General features: G+C 42.7%; 2 protein-coding genes across 5 annotated transcripts in view; both read left to right on the forward strand.

The window, feature by feature from the left end:
* Window positions 1–6345, forward strand: part of LOC311140538 (protein kinase C and casein kinase substrate in neurons protein 2-like) — a 38546-nt gene extending 32201 nt beyond the window's left edge. Inside the window, exons 9-11 of one of the 2 annotated variants that reach the window (XM_084175630.1) lie at window positions 1813–1971; window positions 3528–3718; window positions 4026–6345. In XM_084175630.1, coding sequence (XP_084031756.1) covers window positions 1813–1971; window positions 3528–3718; window positions 4026–4138 — 463 coding nt within the window. In that variant the 3' untranslated portion in view covers window positions 4139–6345. The remainder of the gene's footprint in view (window positions 1–1812; window positions 1972–3527; window positions 3719–4025) is intronic. The other variant, XM_084175631.1, reaches the window with a different exon arrangement.
* Window positions 6346–6501: 156 nt separating this feature from the next.
* On the forward strand, window positions 6502–16381 carry LOC311140588 (ADP-ribosylation factor GTPase-activating protein 3-like). 3 transcript variants are annotated; one of them, XM_084175711.1, is made up of 16 exons: window positions 6502–6668; window positions 7581–7699; window positions 7944–8016; window positions 8256–8387; window positions 8564–8644; window positions 8778–8898; window positions 9001–9057; window positions 9213–9259; window positions 9505–9659; window positions 9781–9912; window positions 11018–11155; window positions 11426–11584; window positions 11769–11892; window positions 12340–12427; window positions 13709–13833; window positions 14222–16381. In XM_084175711.1, exons 1-16 carry the CDS (start codon window positions 6600–6602, stop codon window positions 14237–14239), a joined length of 1638 nt encoding a protein of 545 aa, XP_084031837.1. In that variant the 5' UTR covers window positions 6502–6599; the 3' UTR covers window positions 14240–16381. The 3 variants fall into 3 exon arrangements, with proteins under 3 accessions (XP_084031837.1, XP_084031838.1, XP_084031839.1); XM_084175712.1 differs by having other exon boundaries at window positions 8781–8898; XM_084175713.1 differs by lacking the exon at window positions 6502–6668 and adding an exon at window positions 6758–6982.
* The last annotated feature ends 1147 nt before the right edge of the window (window positions 16382–17528 follow it).

Here is a 17528-nt window from a genome sequence, read left to right on the forward strand (position 1 = left end):
GACTTCAGATCTCAGTAGCTCTCTGCCTGCATTTTGACTCAGTGACCTCGGCTCAGATAAGTTTAGGGTTAGGGAAAATAGGATTTTGAATGGGAATCAATTGTTTGGTGCCCACAAGGATAGTAAAACAAGTGTGTGTGTGTGTGTGTGTGTGTGTGTGTGTGTGTGCGCATTTCCATTGTACACTTCAATCAAGATTAGTTGTACTCAAAGTGGAAATGCATTTTCACGGCAACACAAACAATAGACTGTACAAACAATGGCCATATAAGGAAAAGGGGGTAACAGTGTGAACGTCTTGTCTGGACCGTAGTATAACCTCACTCCTTCCTTATGTTCATGCATTATGAGAGTTGGTCCACATTCCTGCGCTCTAGCAAAATCAGAGATCCAACCACTACAAGGGATAGTACATCTATCTAGCTATCCCCCGTAAAGGGATAGTTCACTGCTATATGGGCATTTTATAATTTGCTTACTTTAAAAGTTGTTTATGGGCGACTAACTATCGACTATTACCCTATATATAATCTACAAAGAACAGTTGTGCCGATCACCAAAAAGCAGACTGGTATTGGTCTGAGAACTAATATAACATCATTAAGAATGTGTGAACATCTTCTGTCTGTTTTTTCTGACTTCTGCCAACTAAAGTTACATTGTTGCCGCCGTTCAGTGTTTATTTGGTGTTTCAACTCCTCTGAGAGATTTGGTTACCTCAGAGAGCGTAGCGCCATGACTGTCAAAGGTGGTCACATTTTGTCCACAGTGCAGTAACGTTGTGATTGGACAGATGGCTACTACGTGCCATGGTCCAACTGCACTGTAAACATACAATGTTCCTGGTTGAAGTTGACTCTAAGCACAGGCCTAGGATCAGCTTACCTTCCCCAAATCCTAACCTTAACTATTAGGGGAGAAATACAAAACTGACCGTAGATCAATGTCTAGGGTGACTTCATCGTAATTCATTCTCACAGCAGACTAGTGTGGAATTCCAAATCTACCCCCAGTCTCTAACCCAAGGTACTTCTCTAGATAACATTTTCTTTTTCTTTTCAAGATAGGTGTCACTAATATGGTGATGCTTTGACCTAGCCAATCAGAGGGCAAGATGGCGCTATTGCCATATTGCTGAAACCAATCTGATCCTCTCAGATCTACCTGAAGTGTCTAGGGCAGGGTTCTTCAATTCCGGTCCTGGAGGGCCGAAACACCTCTGTTTTTCATCCCCTCCTTCTAATCAGGGGCACCAGGTGAGTGCAATTAACTACCAGGTAGAAATAAAAAACAGAAGTGTTTCGGCCCTCCAGGACCGGAATTGAAGAACCCTGGTCTAGGGAAATGGGCTATTATATAGGTCAAAGAATTGGAACATTTTCTCAAACCCAGAGCGTATCAGCTGGGGAAAAGCACTAATAAAATGCTAGTAAAAGCATAAGAGGAATTGGTGAAGGTGGATAAATGTTGTAGGAATGAAAATTGGAATGGAAAACTGGCCACTTCTTATTTGTTAACTTAACATGCTTATTTTGTCTAAAAAACATACGTAACCAGCGTTGCCTCGTCAGTGTCCTCAGACTTGTCATGCGTTTGTTGTCACAATGCTCATATTGTCTATTTGATTGGTTATGGTTGGACGTGTCACTTGTGTACTAGTTGTGTGTCCATTATGTCCTAAACCCTCATATCCAAGGTTTTCGATTCAGCTTTTGGTATGTCACGAAGCTGTCTGGATTCAAGGTGTGTATGAGGACGAGTATGTGTACGTGTGTGTCACAAATACCTTTCTCCGTGTCTCCGTGTGGTCAGCCTGACTGTGCCCACTAACACAGAGCCGGTGGGTTCGAACCCCTTCGAGGATGACGACGACGAGGATCTCCAGGAGACCATGAAGGAACAGCCCACTGTCGTCAACAACAACAACAACCGCAGTCCGCTCAATGTCAAAAAAGTGGAGGAAGTGAAAACGTTGGTGAAAAAGAGACCCACTCCTCTCCCTGCTTTCCTTCCCTCCCTCTCTTGTTTTCTCTTTCCCTCAGTCTTTGGGTGAATTTACTATTTTAGTGTTACACAAGTGTTTCTCAGGGCTGAACATGTTTGTTCCAGCCAAGCACTAGCACACAGGGCTTGCTGATTAGTTGAGTAGTTGAACCAGGTGAGCTAGTGCTGGGCTAAAACAAAACTGTGCACCCCTGAGAAACACTTCAATAACACTATTGAGGCACACCCTTTCTGTCCTCTACCATCTATTTTTCCCTTCAGTCTTTCCTGTTATTCCTCCTCTTTTCCATTACTTCTCTCTTTTATTCCTCTCCTCCCTTTTCCCTCTCTCGTGCTCTCTTTTCTCACCCCTCCTTTCTTTTTTAAATTTTTCTACCGCTTCCCTCCGCTCTCCTCCTCTCCTCCGCTCTCCTTCCCTTCGCTCTCCTCCTCTCTCCTCTGCTCCCCTCTCCTCCTCTCTCCTTCCCTCTCCTCTGCTCTCCTTCCCTTCTCTCTCCTCCTCTCTCCTTCCCTCTCCCCTCTCTCCTTCCCTATCCCTGGCTAGCTGCAGGCTGTGTTACTGTGCATGGGCTCTCAGTGAGCGATCACACCAACCCTACATTAGTCATTACTCCTAACAGTACCAACTGCCAAGTCCTGCAGAGCATCCTTTCTGCGCGTGCGTGTGTGTATTTTTCCTGTCTGTGGTTACTGTACAGTCAGATCTGTTGCAAGTTGGAACTTAAAAATACAATTTCTATAGAATTTAGACTTTAAACAAAAGCCTGTCTAGAACTTATATAAACCTATATTGGGTCCTGTTTTATAGCAGGTCTGATATTGACTCAAGGCCGGACAGAGAAACCGGCACTCATAAAATCAACAGTGTGTGTGTGTCTCAGTCTCTCTGGCATAAAGCAGGAACTATGAGATGCCAAAGGTGTTTGAGTGTACCAGCTGCAAGGGTCTGACTGTAACCTGAGGATGTGTGTGTGTGTGTTTAATGGGTTTTCTCTGACTGGGGAAGAAGGGTGTTTGTTCATCTGATTACTGTACATCTACCTCCCTCCAGTGGTGGATGGGGTGAACTCCAACCATGCTTTTGTACGGCACTCGTGTCACTGTGCCATTGTGTTGCCTTGCCTTACCTCAGCACTCTGTCTGTGTGTCCACTCCAAGTGGTGTCAAAGCAAACTCGCAAATCCATTCGCCAACAAAACCTCACGGCATTGGTTTCCTAAAAAGGCATGTTTTTTCCCCCATTGGCTGATTTGAGAGTGGAAGGGAGAAACCTATAGGCTTACAGTCTATGTATCCGGGCGGATTCGGAGATGCATTTGCTGGGCCTTCTACGTGTTGTGCTGTACTCTACATTGGTGTCGTTGTTTTTATGCCCCCCTCTCCCGGGCCCTCTTAACTCTTTTTGTTCCTGCTTCTCTCGCCTGGCATGCTGGATTGTCCAATCAGTGTGTGAGCAGGGCATGATTGACAAGTGACATTTTCAAATTTCCCTTATATTGATTGGCTCCTCTGTGTCCGTCTAGCGCCAGCAGTGTGGAGAAGTCGCAGGAGTGGTCGGATGAGGAGACTGGGGTGAACCCGTTTTCCATGGAGGACGCCAACGGCGACGGGAACCCATTTGAGGTGGAGCCGGCGTCCTCGGTGGTGTCTGTGGCCGTGCGCGCCATCTACGACTACGAAGGACAGGAGCAGGATGAACTCAGCTTCAAAGCAGGTGTGTGTGTGCTTGTGTGTGAGTGACTGCGAGAATTCTTGAAAGAATATGCGAGTGAAGAGTCCCCTGCCCTGTATGACCACTGCTAAGTGAAAGGACTGGATGTCTCCACCAGTCTTCTTTTACTTGCCATGTCCTGTCAGATCAGTTATCTATGACCATTAGAACACAGAGAAAAGTGAGTGAGGCTGAATTGTGAGTCACAAATCATTTTTGAAACTGCTCAACAGTAAGACATGCTCATCTACCACTATCTTTTCACATAATAATCTGTCCCTTCCTCCCTGTTCTCCTTTTTGTCCTGAAGGCGAGGAGTTCACCAAGATAGGAAACGAGGACGACCAGGGCTGGTGCAGAGGGCGCCTGAAAGATGGCGTGGTGGGCCTCTACCCCGCCAACTATGTAGAAGACATCCAGTAATGACAGAGCGAAGGACGAGGAGGAAAAAGAGAGAGAGGAGGATGAGATGAGGCAGGAGGGTGGGCGGGGCAGGCCTCGCATTCACCCCTCTGTGGGCAGGGGGGGTAGCAGAAGGAAGGGGTTTGCCCATCGAAAATGAGTATGATGATGAAGCTCTCTCTGTTTTATCTTCCTGGATCCCATGTGCACAAACACAAATCTTCCTACAACTACGGCCTGCTCTCATTGTCAACTTTTATGATGGGACACCCAGTACAGAGTCTAAAGCCAGCTACAAAAGCACATGTTACTTAAAGCCATTACTGTTACATAAAAAATATAAAAAGATATTGAAAAGATGTAACTATCCAATTGTAGCTTGAAGTTATTAAGACTTTGAAGGAATAAACAGATTTAAAAGATGTGAACAGACATGGGAGAGGATATACATGTGTCCTACATTTTAGATTTGATTTTATTTGAAACTACTTTTAGGTCTCCAATCAATCTCTCGGTCGACTCTTTAATTCATTTTTGCCATAGACAGTTGGTGATACATATTTTTAGTTCTATAGATCTGATTCTATTGTAACACCAGTTTGGAGTCCAGGATCCGATTTGGAAGCCTTGTGTCGAAATAGGGGGAATTTGCAATTGCATGTTATTTCTTGCGCTGTTTTGAGCGTCCTTCACCCCATCCTTTTGACAGTAATCAATGTTTTTTTTTTTTACATTATGAAAGCCATTTGTCTGAAATATCAGAACCAACAACCCGTTTTCTTATTTTAGACTTTTTCAAATATTTTGAGTGAAGGGCTTGGGATTCATGGCAGTGCCGGTTCAGAACAATGAGGTTTTACACAACAACATTGTATATGATGCCTATAGTTCACATTTGTCAAGTCTCATCCCTTTTTTGTATTTTAAATCTGATTAGAATTATACTTTTTTGCTCATTGAATAGTTGATGAATGAGAGAAACCGATATGATTAATTCTATCCAGTTCTTCCACCGTCTCCAACCAGCTGGGTCTCAGCATTTCATATTATTCTTTACTTAAATGCTCTGATACCAGGTTGCTCCAACCCACATTTTATCAATAAGTGATGCACTCACCCTCACTGCTAAGTTTTCCTGTAACCTTTACCCCTCAGCCTTAATTGATTGTATATTCTTGAATTGTTTGATTGTATCGGCTCACCTATTGATTGTACACGTTTGCTGGTCATTTTAGTATCAGGGACATTCACCAGGGCACATAGGGTTCTGGTCAAACGTAGTGCACTATAAAGGAAATAGGGTGCCATTTGTGACAACCGCTATTCACACAATTGACTTCACATTCTGTTGGTAGATTTTTACGTCATGTGAATGTTATTTTTTTCTTTCAACACTGAATGTTTGGGAATAAGGTGTCTCACTTGAAGTTAGGAGCTTTAGCCCCAGCTTGCACTGGATGTCAAATTCAAAGCTTTGGGAGAATTTTTTTTTTTTTGTGCCAGCGAAACAATGTTACACGTTCAGCAATAAAAACCACAGTTTTTACTGTTTTTCACAAACTAGAGGGTCCGATTTAATAAAAGTATGTTTGCATGTAAATAGCGAGGAACCTACGAACAACTTAAGCAGTTAAAGATTAGGGAGTTGTGATGGTTTTTATTTGGTAATTGAAGACTGTTAATTTATGAGATGCCTTGAGTGCTTTTGTTCTTCTCTGTCAGACGAAATGCTGTGATTAGGAAAAAAAATCAGTTTGTACAATTGTATGTTTTATTGCGAATTTGCTGTCTTGTTGCATTTGTAAATATAATTACAATTTTTCTCCAGAGGGGCCATAGCCTATGTATGATTAGTAATTGACAAATAACAGATTATATTTTTTCTCATTTTCTTTTCAAAGTTAATGAATGATTGACACACACACCCTTAACTCCACCACATGTGCATTACCAGTATTGGCAAACTATATATGGTATAGGACCTATCCCAATTCCCATCTCTAGTATATGTTTCTCATATTGGGAGTTGATGTTATGGCTCTTACAATCAGTGTTTGCTAAAGAATGCGCTCACAACAATGTGTTTAAGCATGATGCTCCTGGAAATATCACCTACATTTTATGCCTACAACTGCATTTCGAGGGGAAGATAGATTTGGTTTGATATTACTTGCACAACTCAATTTGTCAATGTTATCCCACAGCATACATTATAAATGAATTGAACGAAAGAAGTTTCACTGTTGTCATTTCTTTTCTTTTTTCAATTAAACATAATGTCAAGGATAATAGAAAGAAATGGAACTTCATTACCCAGACTTCCGTGTTACAATAGCAATGCCCACGTGTTTTTGCTGACCAATCAGAGCAGCGCCAAAAAATGTATCGTTCTGACGTGTGCCTTTACCCATGACAAGAGTTCGGAATCCTTTTTGACTCCAAGGGAAACAAATTTGCTAAACTTTACCTATCAGGTGGAAAGATGTCAGAGCCCACCAAGCAAGATATTTCTACCATTTTCAAACGACTACGTTCCCTTTCTACGAATAAGGTGAGATTTGATAAGCGGTGTCTTGATATGCTCTCGTTCTTTAACTAGGAAGTAGCTAGCTAGCTTCAGAGTGAGGGGAAAAATGACACGTCGCACTGTTTTGCTGGGAAAGGGAAGGTGTCGTAACAAACGCACATGGAAAAGCTTTGAACCACGTATGCCCATTGCACATCCTACTGCCAAATGAGGTTTTTGCAGTGTTTAAGAAATAATTTGTTAGCGTGCGCAGTTTAAATAGAACGATCCATAGGACATCCTGGACAGCCACGCCGAGCCAGCTGTCATGTGGCATGATGACAGTTGGATCAAAGATGGTACTTTAAGAACTCTGGTTGGACAGTCCATTACATTACCGTCAGTGTATTTATTCTAAATTATAGATAGCTGGTAAATGTTGACTCGTGGACACCACAAAGACCTCACACCGACGTAAACAATACCTTCTGCTCATAAACTGTCGATTCCAGCTGTTTCCGTCTGCTGTTTAGGCCTACATTAAACGCGACGATGTTGCAACTGCAAGCATCGTAAAGTTTTTTTGGAAACATTGTTTACACTATATTGCAACGTTTGTAACTAGCTAGCTTAAATCTAATTTTGGTAAATGTTGGCCTTCTCTTAATATGCGGACAAGTAGAGGCAATAAAAAAAAAAACGAATTGTTTAGACAAGAAAGGAATAGTAATATACAAATATATATACCTACATACATACAGTATGAGGTCAATATTTTGCACTTCAGACCTCCACGCTACTGGGTTGCTTCATTGTTAGTGTTTCGCTATCTATTTGGCATGCGCTCATATTAACTTGCTTATCAATGTCCCCATAGACTTATCACTGCATAAAGGGGACAGCGAACACCTTGTCTGTATTCAACTCACATGTTGCTTAACTTCTTTTCTATTACAGGCGTGCTTTGACTGTTCAGCTAAGAATCCTAGTTGGGCCAGTATCACCTATGGAGTGTTTCTCTGTATAGACTGCTCAGGAACACACAGGTCATTAGGAGTGCACCTGTCATTCATCAGGTAAGGAGCAATGAATGAAAAACAACATTTGTCGCCTACCCCATAGGCACTTGTCAGGACTGGATGGGTCTAATGTTTAACTGCTATATTACTTAGACCTATCCTGTTCTTTCAGATCTACACTAGTGGGTAGGCGCTAGCAGTTGTTTCTGGACAGGGCCATTGGCTTCATACAACATGCAGTTTAGACACATTATGGCCCGATGGAGTGTTCAGAATCAGAACCATGTACTGTTTGTTTCAGGTCTACTGAGCTGGACTCTAACTGGTCCTGGTACCAGGTGCGATGCATGCAGGTGGGCGGCAACGCCAGCGCGGTGAGTAAAGCTATCCACGGAGACCCTGACTGGTGGGCAGCCACATCCCAACCTGCTGTGTTGTTAAGCGCTCAGAGGGTTGTACTAGTAGTTATGTTTGTGACTGCATGAGTGAGCATTATTTCTATGAGAACTGTATGATGTATGCAATATTATGATGCAATATTCAGAACTATTATAACGCCTTTGTATTACAGACCAATGTATAATTCAAACCATTGTTTCCCCCCGTCTCTCAGAATGCCTTCTTTGCCCAGCAAGGCTGCACGTCCAACGCCGCCAACACCAAGTACAACAGCCGAGCCGCTGCGCTTTACCGCGAGAAGATCAAGATCTCGGCCACGCAGGCCACAAGGCGCTTCGGCACTGAGGTACCACACACATCCATCCAGACGTTCCACTGGGCAAAAATGGATTTAGTCAACATTGGTTACTTGTTATACTGTCTTTAACAACATAATCGTGTCGCATCAACATGGCTGAATGAATGATTGTGTACTTAGGACCTTATAGATGCCAATGAATCCTCTGTTTCGTTTCCCTGCAGTTGTGGCTGGACAGCCAGGCCCCCCTCTCTCCAACATCTCCCGTCAATAAGGAGGAGGATTTCTTCAGTATGCACACACAGGTGTGTATGTGCACTTCCCTAAGTGTGTGTGTGTGACTGTTAGACTGTTAATACTTATTTGTTTGAAATTGTACAAGATTATGGGTGTGTGCATGTTGTTTACATGGTCTTGTCCTTACCTTGCGTATTTTAGCAGGCATTCCCTGATGATCATAGCTCCGCCCAGCCTAATATAACAAGCTCAGCCCAGATGAATCTAAGCCCCACCCCAGTAGAGGAACCATCTACAAAAGAAACCGAGAGAGACAAAAATGGTGCACCTCTACGTCAATATTTACACTATAGAAACACACACACATATACACTTGCATCTGTGTGTCCATGTCGTCTATGCCCTCAACTCTTTCTGTCTTCAGGTAATACAGAGGGTCCCAGTGTTGACGTGCTAAGTGTGTCTCCTAAAGAAGCCTTAGGTAAGAGGACCAAGAGCTTATGCCCTAGAGACTAGATATACTCAACTAGAACCTTAAGCGTTAGGAGAACATTAAATATCTGAGCCTGGGTCAGTAGCTCTTAGCAGTTTCTATAAACTGTATTTCTAATGCCCACTGTTCCTTCTCCCTTACAGAGTCCTCCTCTCTTCTCAAGAAGAAACCAGCAGGGGCCAAGAAAACCGTATGTACTCTATGAAAGTGGACTAGGGAGGTAATGTTCCTCCCCGGTACCTATGTGTGTTGTGCTCTTGAATGTGATTAAGAGTGAATTTGGTGATGCTTAACTTGCATTGGGCTATGTTTGTGTGTGTGTGTGGGGGGGGGGGGTGCTTTAGTGTGAATAGACTGTATACATCTCTTATGGATGTTGTTTGTCAGTAGATTAGTAGGCACGTATTCACGTCGGTGTCCTGTGTTTTGTCTCAGTTGGGCGCTAAGAAAGGTGGTCTTGGGGGTAAGAAGGTGAGCAAACAGAGTTTCTGTGACCTGGAGAAGAAAGCACAGGCGGTCGACAAAATCAATGAGAGAGATACAGCACCCACCACCACCAAGAACCGCCCCCAACCAGCAGGGGAATCCATGTGAGTCTCTCTGTCTCCAATTTCAATTAAAATGGGCTTTATTGGCCTGAGACAGAGACATGTATAGTAAACATTACACACACAAGTCTCTCTCTCAAACTCTCTCTCTCGCTTTCTCCAGTGGTGCCTCCATGAGACTGGCCTATAAGGATCTGGAGGAGCAGCAGAGGAGTAACAGAGAGAAGATGAAGGGGATGGGAGAGAAGAAGAAGGAACAGGCTGAGAGACTGGGCATGGGCTTTGGCAGCAGGAGGTGGGGGGGATTGAATTGATGGTGGTGGTGATGATAAGAGGATTAGTTTATTTATAAACACACTTTTTACAGATGGCCTATGTAGCATAGTTTAAAGGGGTACTTTACATTGCAGGGGATAAGTTACTCACCCCTAACTTTTTGGGCACGCAACCCCATTTTGCGAACCCACCATGTAAAAAAAGTTATGTAGTCAACAGCCAATGTTAACTTTTTTAGTTTGCGCTATGACAGTCTTAGAAATCAGTCAGACAGTATTTTGGGCAGTATTTCAATCTGAAGACTATGGTTTGAAGTGACTGAAATGCATCAGAAAGGTATTGGGACGTTCAGGTGATCATCAGGCAATAATGTTGTATGGTCTTCTGTGTAGAAAGGAACATCATCATTGATGTTCTTTTTCCCCCAGTCTGATGTAGTGCCTGGTCTTGTCCACTCAGTTCTAATGGCTAGTAAAGGGAAACCTTACGTGTTCCTGGGAGTCTTATCTTTCAGTGACTCTGTTTTATTTTAGATTTTTTGATTTAACCTTTTATTTAACTAGGCAAGTTGGTTAAGAACAAATTCTTATTTACAATGACGGCGTACACCGGCCAAACCCGGACGACGCTGGGCCAATTGTGCGCCGCCCTATGGGACTCCCAATCACGGCCGGTTGTGATACAGCCTGGAATCGAACCAGGGGGTCTGTAGTGACGTCTCAAGCACTGAGATGCAGTGCCTTAGACCACTGCGCCATTCGGGAGCCCAATCCCGGTCATAATAATTTGTAGTTTAAACGGTTCAAAAGATAGAGACACATTGTAAGAAGAAAAGAAAACAAACCACTCTGTTTATTACAACCACATCTAGCGGCAACAGAGGTTACTGACAAAACCCTGGTTCAATGAACCAAGTTCGAATTTTCTCTCGCGACCCCATTTTCAAATCAGGTGACCCCCACATGTGGTCATGACCCCTAGTTTGGGAAACACTGATCTAAAATAATTACATTGTTATTGGGAGTGAAACATGTTGTAACCATTGGAGATATTGTGGTAACAAATACTATGATGATTATTTGACTCCATTGTGTCCCTCCCTCCCCCTCTGTATCTCCCTCTAGTGGAGTGTCTCACTCTGTGCTGTCAGACATGCACACCATCCAGCAGGAGAGCCCAGTGGGGTCCAAGCAGCCCACTAAGAGCCGGAGGTACACAGAGAAGGAGGAAGAGGAGACCGACGAAGGCTCCTTTACATCCAGGTGACCACACCACCTATAAACTCTGGCCACGTTCCAATACTTTAGCAATGGATCATTCCTTCTGTCATTCCTTCTTGGAAGTAATCACTAATATGGCTAGCCTGGTCTCAGATATTTGTGTTGTCTTGTAATGGGAGTTGGAAAGACATCACAAAAAGATCTGGGACCAGGCTATGATCTGGGACCAGGCTATGATCTGGCAGGATTTGACTCGTCCAAAAAACGAAATCAATCTAGACTGAGCTCTCTTTTCCATATGAACCCCTTCAGGATGTCGATGACCAGTTCAATGACCAAGTTTGATGACCCGACCGAATCCTCTGACAAGTTCTTCTCCAATTGGAGTGAGACTGGGGAGTCTGGCTGGAGGAATGAGAGCAAGGAGCCAGACTTCTACCTGAGCACCAAGAGTTCCTCACAGGACGACAGGTACTATATATAACCGTTTGATTTCCAGGGATGAAAATACAGAGATGCATGTGAAAAAGTAACATTTTATTTTGGCCGTATAAGTCCCCTGAGCCACTATTTTTGAAATTATATTTCAAGTTTCTCACTGCAGTTGTTCACTGAATGCACCCTCCCTCTCTCTCTCTCACTCATACACACACAGGACTGCAGCCCGGCGGAAAGCAGACCCAGTCCCTGTATCGGACTCAGGTGAAGCCCGCAAGAAGTTTGGAGATGTCAAGGCCATCTCCTCTGACATGTACTTTGGCAAGCAGGACGACTCTGAGGTAGGCACACTGTCACGGGACACACAACAACAAAGAAATACATTTAAAAAAGCGTAATTGTAATGCAAAATTATTTGAATAATTATCTGTTGTACGAATGTTCCTACCTTTTTTGACCTGTTTAACTGCCAGTATCAAATGTCTGCCAGTGTTGACTGTTATGGTTAAAGTTTAACGCTAGTCTGTGACATTCTTACAAGCCTCTCAGGCTGGTGTTTACAGTTCATTCGGTGTTAAGGTATTTTTCAGAGAAGGCTGCTTCTGTTCTGGCTGTGTCTCCCTGTTGCAACTTTGCTTTTTGATTGATATTATCTACAACTACTGTCCTTTTTATCCACCTGAAAATCCCTGTTACAGTAAAACCCCTATGTGTAACAGTATGTTCATTGTTTAGTATCAGGTATGTCATTTGTAGTATAAAGTATTAATGTGGTTGTTTCCATGCAGTACGAGGCGAAGACTCGCCTGGAGAGGTTCTCTGGGAGCAACTCCATCAGCTCAGCTGACCTGTTTGATGACCCAAAGAAACAGACTGGTAGGGAAGCCAACAAGTGTACACGTTGTAGCGGTATTGTTAGAGGGGTAAAGATAAAGATGTTTGTTGGGGCGCCAGGCAGGTATTAACCCTGCCCAAAGGAAAAGAGTAGGATAGATAGAGGAGCGCTACTAGACTGTAGCCTGTTGGCCAGATAGCCAGTGGACAGAAAGGAGAAGATGCATACGTTACAGCACAGGGGGAACCCAACCAATAATACCTCACACAAGAATAATGGCAGAGCAATTTAAAGGCCACTTCTTAGAAACAATTAAAAAAGAACCCAGTCATCAATTTTAGAGAATTTGCAATATTCTGTATTACGTCCCAGTGCAGTGGAGGAGTGAGCTGGAGGAGTGAGCTGGGGGGGGGGGGGGGGCTGGGGGGGGTGTTCATAGACAAAACAAAGGCTTTAAAATGTCCAAAAGTCTTCTTGGCCAAATGTCAATAGTCCCACACAAAATCAATACAGTTCAAACAACAAACTCTCAAGCAACCTCACTTTAACTAAAATATCAACCCTAAGACATCCGTCAGGGCCATAATAGTCCAGCGACACTGAACATCAAAAGGAGCGCAGTGGGAGAAAAATACAGTCTTCTGCAGTGGAAAGCACTGGAGCGATAGAGGGGAAATGAGTGAGAGAGGGGGGGTCTTAGCTGTTGACTTCAGGCTTGCAGTTGCACTGTCTGTCTTTCTGATGGTTTGTTTTTCAAAGCATAGCAACAATGTTGCTACTAATCCATGCGGTTAATGACATGTGCGTTCCCAAAAGATTACAACCTAGAGCGGTAACACCGCCGATCGACTTAAACACTTTACAAACTAAGCACGCTGAAAATAAACATGACATCTGCAGAGTTGCACACACGATCAAACTGCCGCGCCAACCGAGAGCTCCCCACAGAGAGCCGGAAGAGCTATCTTTATTTCCTTCTGACTGCTGATGCGCTCTTAAAGTGGCAGCGCACGGTGAAGGCTCCGTGCAGGATTTCGCCACAACTTAACCATTCATATAATAAGTGTTCAAGTGAACACCATGGCTCGTATTCACAAAGCATCTCAGAGTAGGAGTGCGGATCTAAGATCAGTTTTGCCTTTTAAGATCATAATGAATTAGACAGGAGACCTGATCCTAGATCAGCACTCCTAGTCTGAGAGGCTTTATGAATCCAGGCCCTGCATGTGTACACCATTTATCCATCAGAAGAATGATCATTATAAAGCAACTGCCACCACCACTGTTGTTACTAACCACCTCTCTCTCCGGGCCCCATGCAGCCAGCTCATATCGTCTGACCAACATCCTGCCCAGTGCTCCAGACATGTCCCAGCTGAAGCTGGGGGTCCGCTCTGCGGCCGGGAGGCTGTCGGTCATGGCCAGTGGAGTAGTCACATCCATTCAGGTTTGTGGTTCAGATGGCCCTGTTGGTTGGAGCTTGGTTGTAGCAGCAGATTGACTCCCACATGAGCCACATACTGAAGTGAATGCGTTACTGTGACTTTAAGGCAATTTCAACACAAAGACTTGCCCTTTTTATATTATCAATTTTCCAATTGGAAATCCAGTTTCTTGATGTAATTACTATGTAAGTGCAGAGTAACAACAATATCAGTGACTATTTGGTAAATGTTAAAGGCATGCTAGATACAACATACTGGTTACCAAAGTACATTGTATACAAGGGAAACTTTATTTAAAGGTTACCTGATTATGCAGCGTCAACACTCCTCAAACAACTGGTACAGTGTAAGCGGTAGGTTCTTACCTGTTGTGTATCTTCTTTGTTTCAGGACCACTACAGTACGTGAGTCCTGTGTTAGGACACACACAATCTCTTAGGTCACCTGGGTATTGGAGTCGATAAACATCCTGACGAGCGATGGACACATACCAAGTTCAGCCATGCAGGAGAGGGAGAAAGATGGGCGGAGAGAGAGAATTAGCAACATTGTGTAGGCCAGAACATAGGCTATAGCTATATATATGTGTCTGTGTGTGTGTGTGTGTGTGTGTGTGTGTGTGTGTGTATATAGCAGCTATTTGAATAAAAACGACATTATCTACATTGGAGTTATGTCGAAACAACGTCCTCTATGAGGTAGATGTATGAAGAAAATGCTTTTCATTTCATTACGAAGAACACTTATTTCTGCAGCTTATTTCATTTGTCTCCAGGCCTTTTGGTTTTGATATTAAAATATGTTTATATCAGTGGTATCCAAAATACATTTTTTGTTATTATACATTATGGTTGTAATTGAGGGTGACTTAGGTTTTGTGTTCCTTTTCTGCTGTGCAATTGTTATTGAATCATATTCCATCTTGGTCACCTTGGTTTTTATGTAGCTATTTGCAATGAAGGTATGTTCTGGTAGCGTGAGAGCTTGTCTTTTTCGACATGCAGTATGTAAATCATTTAGTTAATTAATCTGATGGGTATTGTTTTAATTACCTGCCAAATGCAGAGAGATGTTGCCATGTAGGATACATGTCTTCAATTTTAGGGTGCCATCAAACCAAAATGCCTGCAACGTGTTTTGCGTGTGCCGATTCAGGGTTGTCCACTGAATGTGTGTTTGGGGGCAGGGTATGGTGAAGTGGAGAAACATTGTTAGGTTTTACATTGGTTGACAGACCCCTAGTCAGGATGGGGTGCAACAAAATGTCCCCATCTCATCTGTTGGACATGGTAGTGTAAATCTGCCATTTCATTCACTTGTATCCACCTGTACACTGCTCTCTGAAAAAAGCTGTCTGCTGTGGTTTTGAAGCATTGGTTGCATTGGTTTGAAAGTGCCCTTAAGCTTAGAAGTGTACTTACATCTGTCACTCACTTAGGTCACTTGACTGAAGGACCAAATGCTCACAGGGATTTCTTTGTGTTGTCATTGTGTAATATATAATGTTGTGTGTGTGTAGACACACTATGGTAGGATACGGTCCTATTCAGTGTAGCGTGATCTGGTCTGCCTCAGCAGCCAAACATATTCTCCATATTACTCTTGGCTATCAGTTAAGATGAATGAAAGGAGTAGTATCTTAATGTACTGACCCAATAATCTCAAAGGCTGCGTTTAGACATGCAGCGCAATTCTGATCTTTCTTTTTTTCCTTCACTAATCGGTCTTTAGGCCAATCAAATCAGCTCTGAAAAAGATCTAATGTGAAAAGATCTGTGTAAAAAAAGATCTGAATTGGGCTGCCTGTCTAAACGCAGCCAAATAACCTGTTCTATTTTCTGTGACTACATTCCTCTATGAGAGGAACACAGGACACCCATCCAATAATGTCACCCTTCTGTGGCTATGAAGGAAAGGAGACAAGGAAAGGAAATGGGACGTGGCCCTCTGTGATCAAGGACCCATTGGCTGCCCTTGCAAGGGCCTGACTCATGTCAACAACAGTTGCACTATGTTTTTAGTGAAGGGTAACCTCTGACCCTTTGCTGAGCAGATTCATTGTAAATTACCTCTGAACTTTTTTACACACTGGGTATATGTGGGTTATATTCTGGGGGTTTATGTATGGTGTGGTTTTGTTCTTTTGAGTTGATTGGCTAGAAGTCTAACTGGACGTTGCTGGAGGTATTTGTGGCTACCTAGTACCACCTACCTAACTCCTTGACCATTTTATGCACCATATTTTTCTCATTGATCCTTACAAATTCCAACTCTGAGTTGAGATTTAACACTGAAGTCAAATATATTTAATTAAGATGTAACGTTACCCATTTGAATCTGGATTTTGTATAGCGTGTAATTCAGTGACCAACCAGGGCTTTTGTTCAATCTCTTACTATGTAATCCAAAGAATTAGGATACATGTGCATATGCCTTAAAAATGTAAATTATGGGAAGATCTAGTTACTTTTTGTGTATTTTTATTAGAACCTGCAAGTAAAAAAAAATAAAAATGTTGCTTGAAAGTACATTTATAGTATAGCACCTGAAGCTTTGCATCTGATTTCGAATCTCTTTGTTTACCAACAAATACATCTATGGACATGAGCTCTTTAGAAATCCATTCAATTTGTGTAGTCAAGGTGTGTATCATTTTTAGCTGCTGTGTATAATAAACTTTGCTTTAGAATAAAAAAATATACTGGACTTGCATGTCCCTAGTGGCGGATTTAGCATTAGGAAACTCAGGCAGTTGCCTGGGGCCTCACATCATCAGGGGCCTTGTGAACTTGTCATAATTTTGTTTAATAATACATCATTCCTGTTGTCTTGTCTTCCTCCTCCGTTCGTGAGTAACCTCTGTCTGTTTCCCTCTACAACGCTCACAAGCCGCGCAGGACACGTTAGAAGGGACGGTGACAAAACCGCAATTGAAAACAATGCAGATATTTTTGTTGTACACACAATTATTACCTGATTATCTTCCCTGATGTTTTCCTGAACTTTCCAATACCGCTCTGATGCATTTCACTCACTTATAATGCAAATACAAATTGTTACACATTTCCCATATTCCAGTAATTTGACATTTTCTTATTAGCCTTATGAACATATCAATTTGGTTGCATTTGTATCTGTTCTACAATAGGGCCGGCCCTACCAATAAGCAGCATGAGCGGCCGCTTAGGGTCTCGCATCAGCTAGGGAGCCCTCCACCAAAAAAAATATAATTTAGGAACACAGTCGGGTCTCAACTTACTGTTAGGAGTTAGAATAGTAGAATACACAAGGTGCAATTTCAAAGTTTGGCAGTGCATCAGCAAGTTCTTTTCTTGTTATGCCAGTCGTCTGTTTTTTTTTTTTTTCACCTTTATTTAACCAGGTAAGCCAGTTGAGAACAAGTTCTCATTTACAACTGCGACCTGGCCAAGATAAAGCAAAGCAGTGCGATAAAAACAACAACACAGAGTTACATATAAGGTAAAACAAAACATAAAGTCAAACACTACTTGGTCTTTTGACCAAGATCTGATGTGAAAAGATCTGATGTGATTGGTCAAAAGACCAATTAGTGGGAAAAAATATCAGAATTGGGCTGCCTGCCTAAACACAGCCTGAGAGTCACTCGATACCAGCATTTTATTTATTTATTGCTAGGTAAGTTATTCTGGCCAGCTATCTAAAGCTAATAACCAAG

This window comes from Coregonus lavaretus (genome assembly GCF_964263955.1).
Source record: "Coregonus lavaretus genome assembly, chromosome: 13".
Taxonomy (NCBI): Eukaryota; Metazoa; Chordata; class Actinopteri; order Salmoniformes; family Salmonidae; genus Coregonus; species Coregonus lavaretus.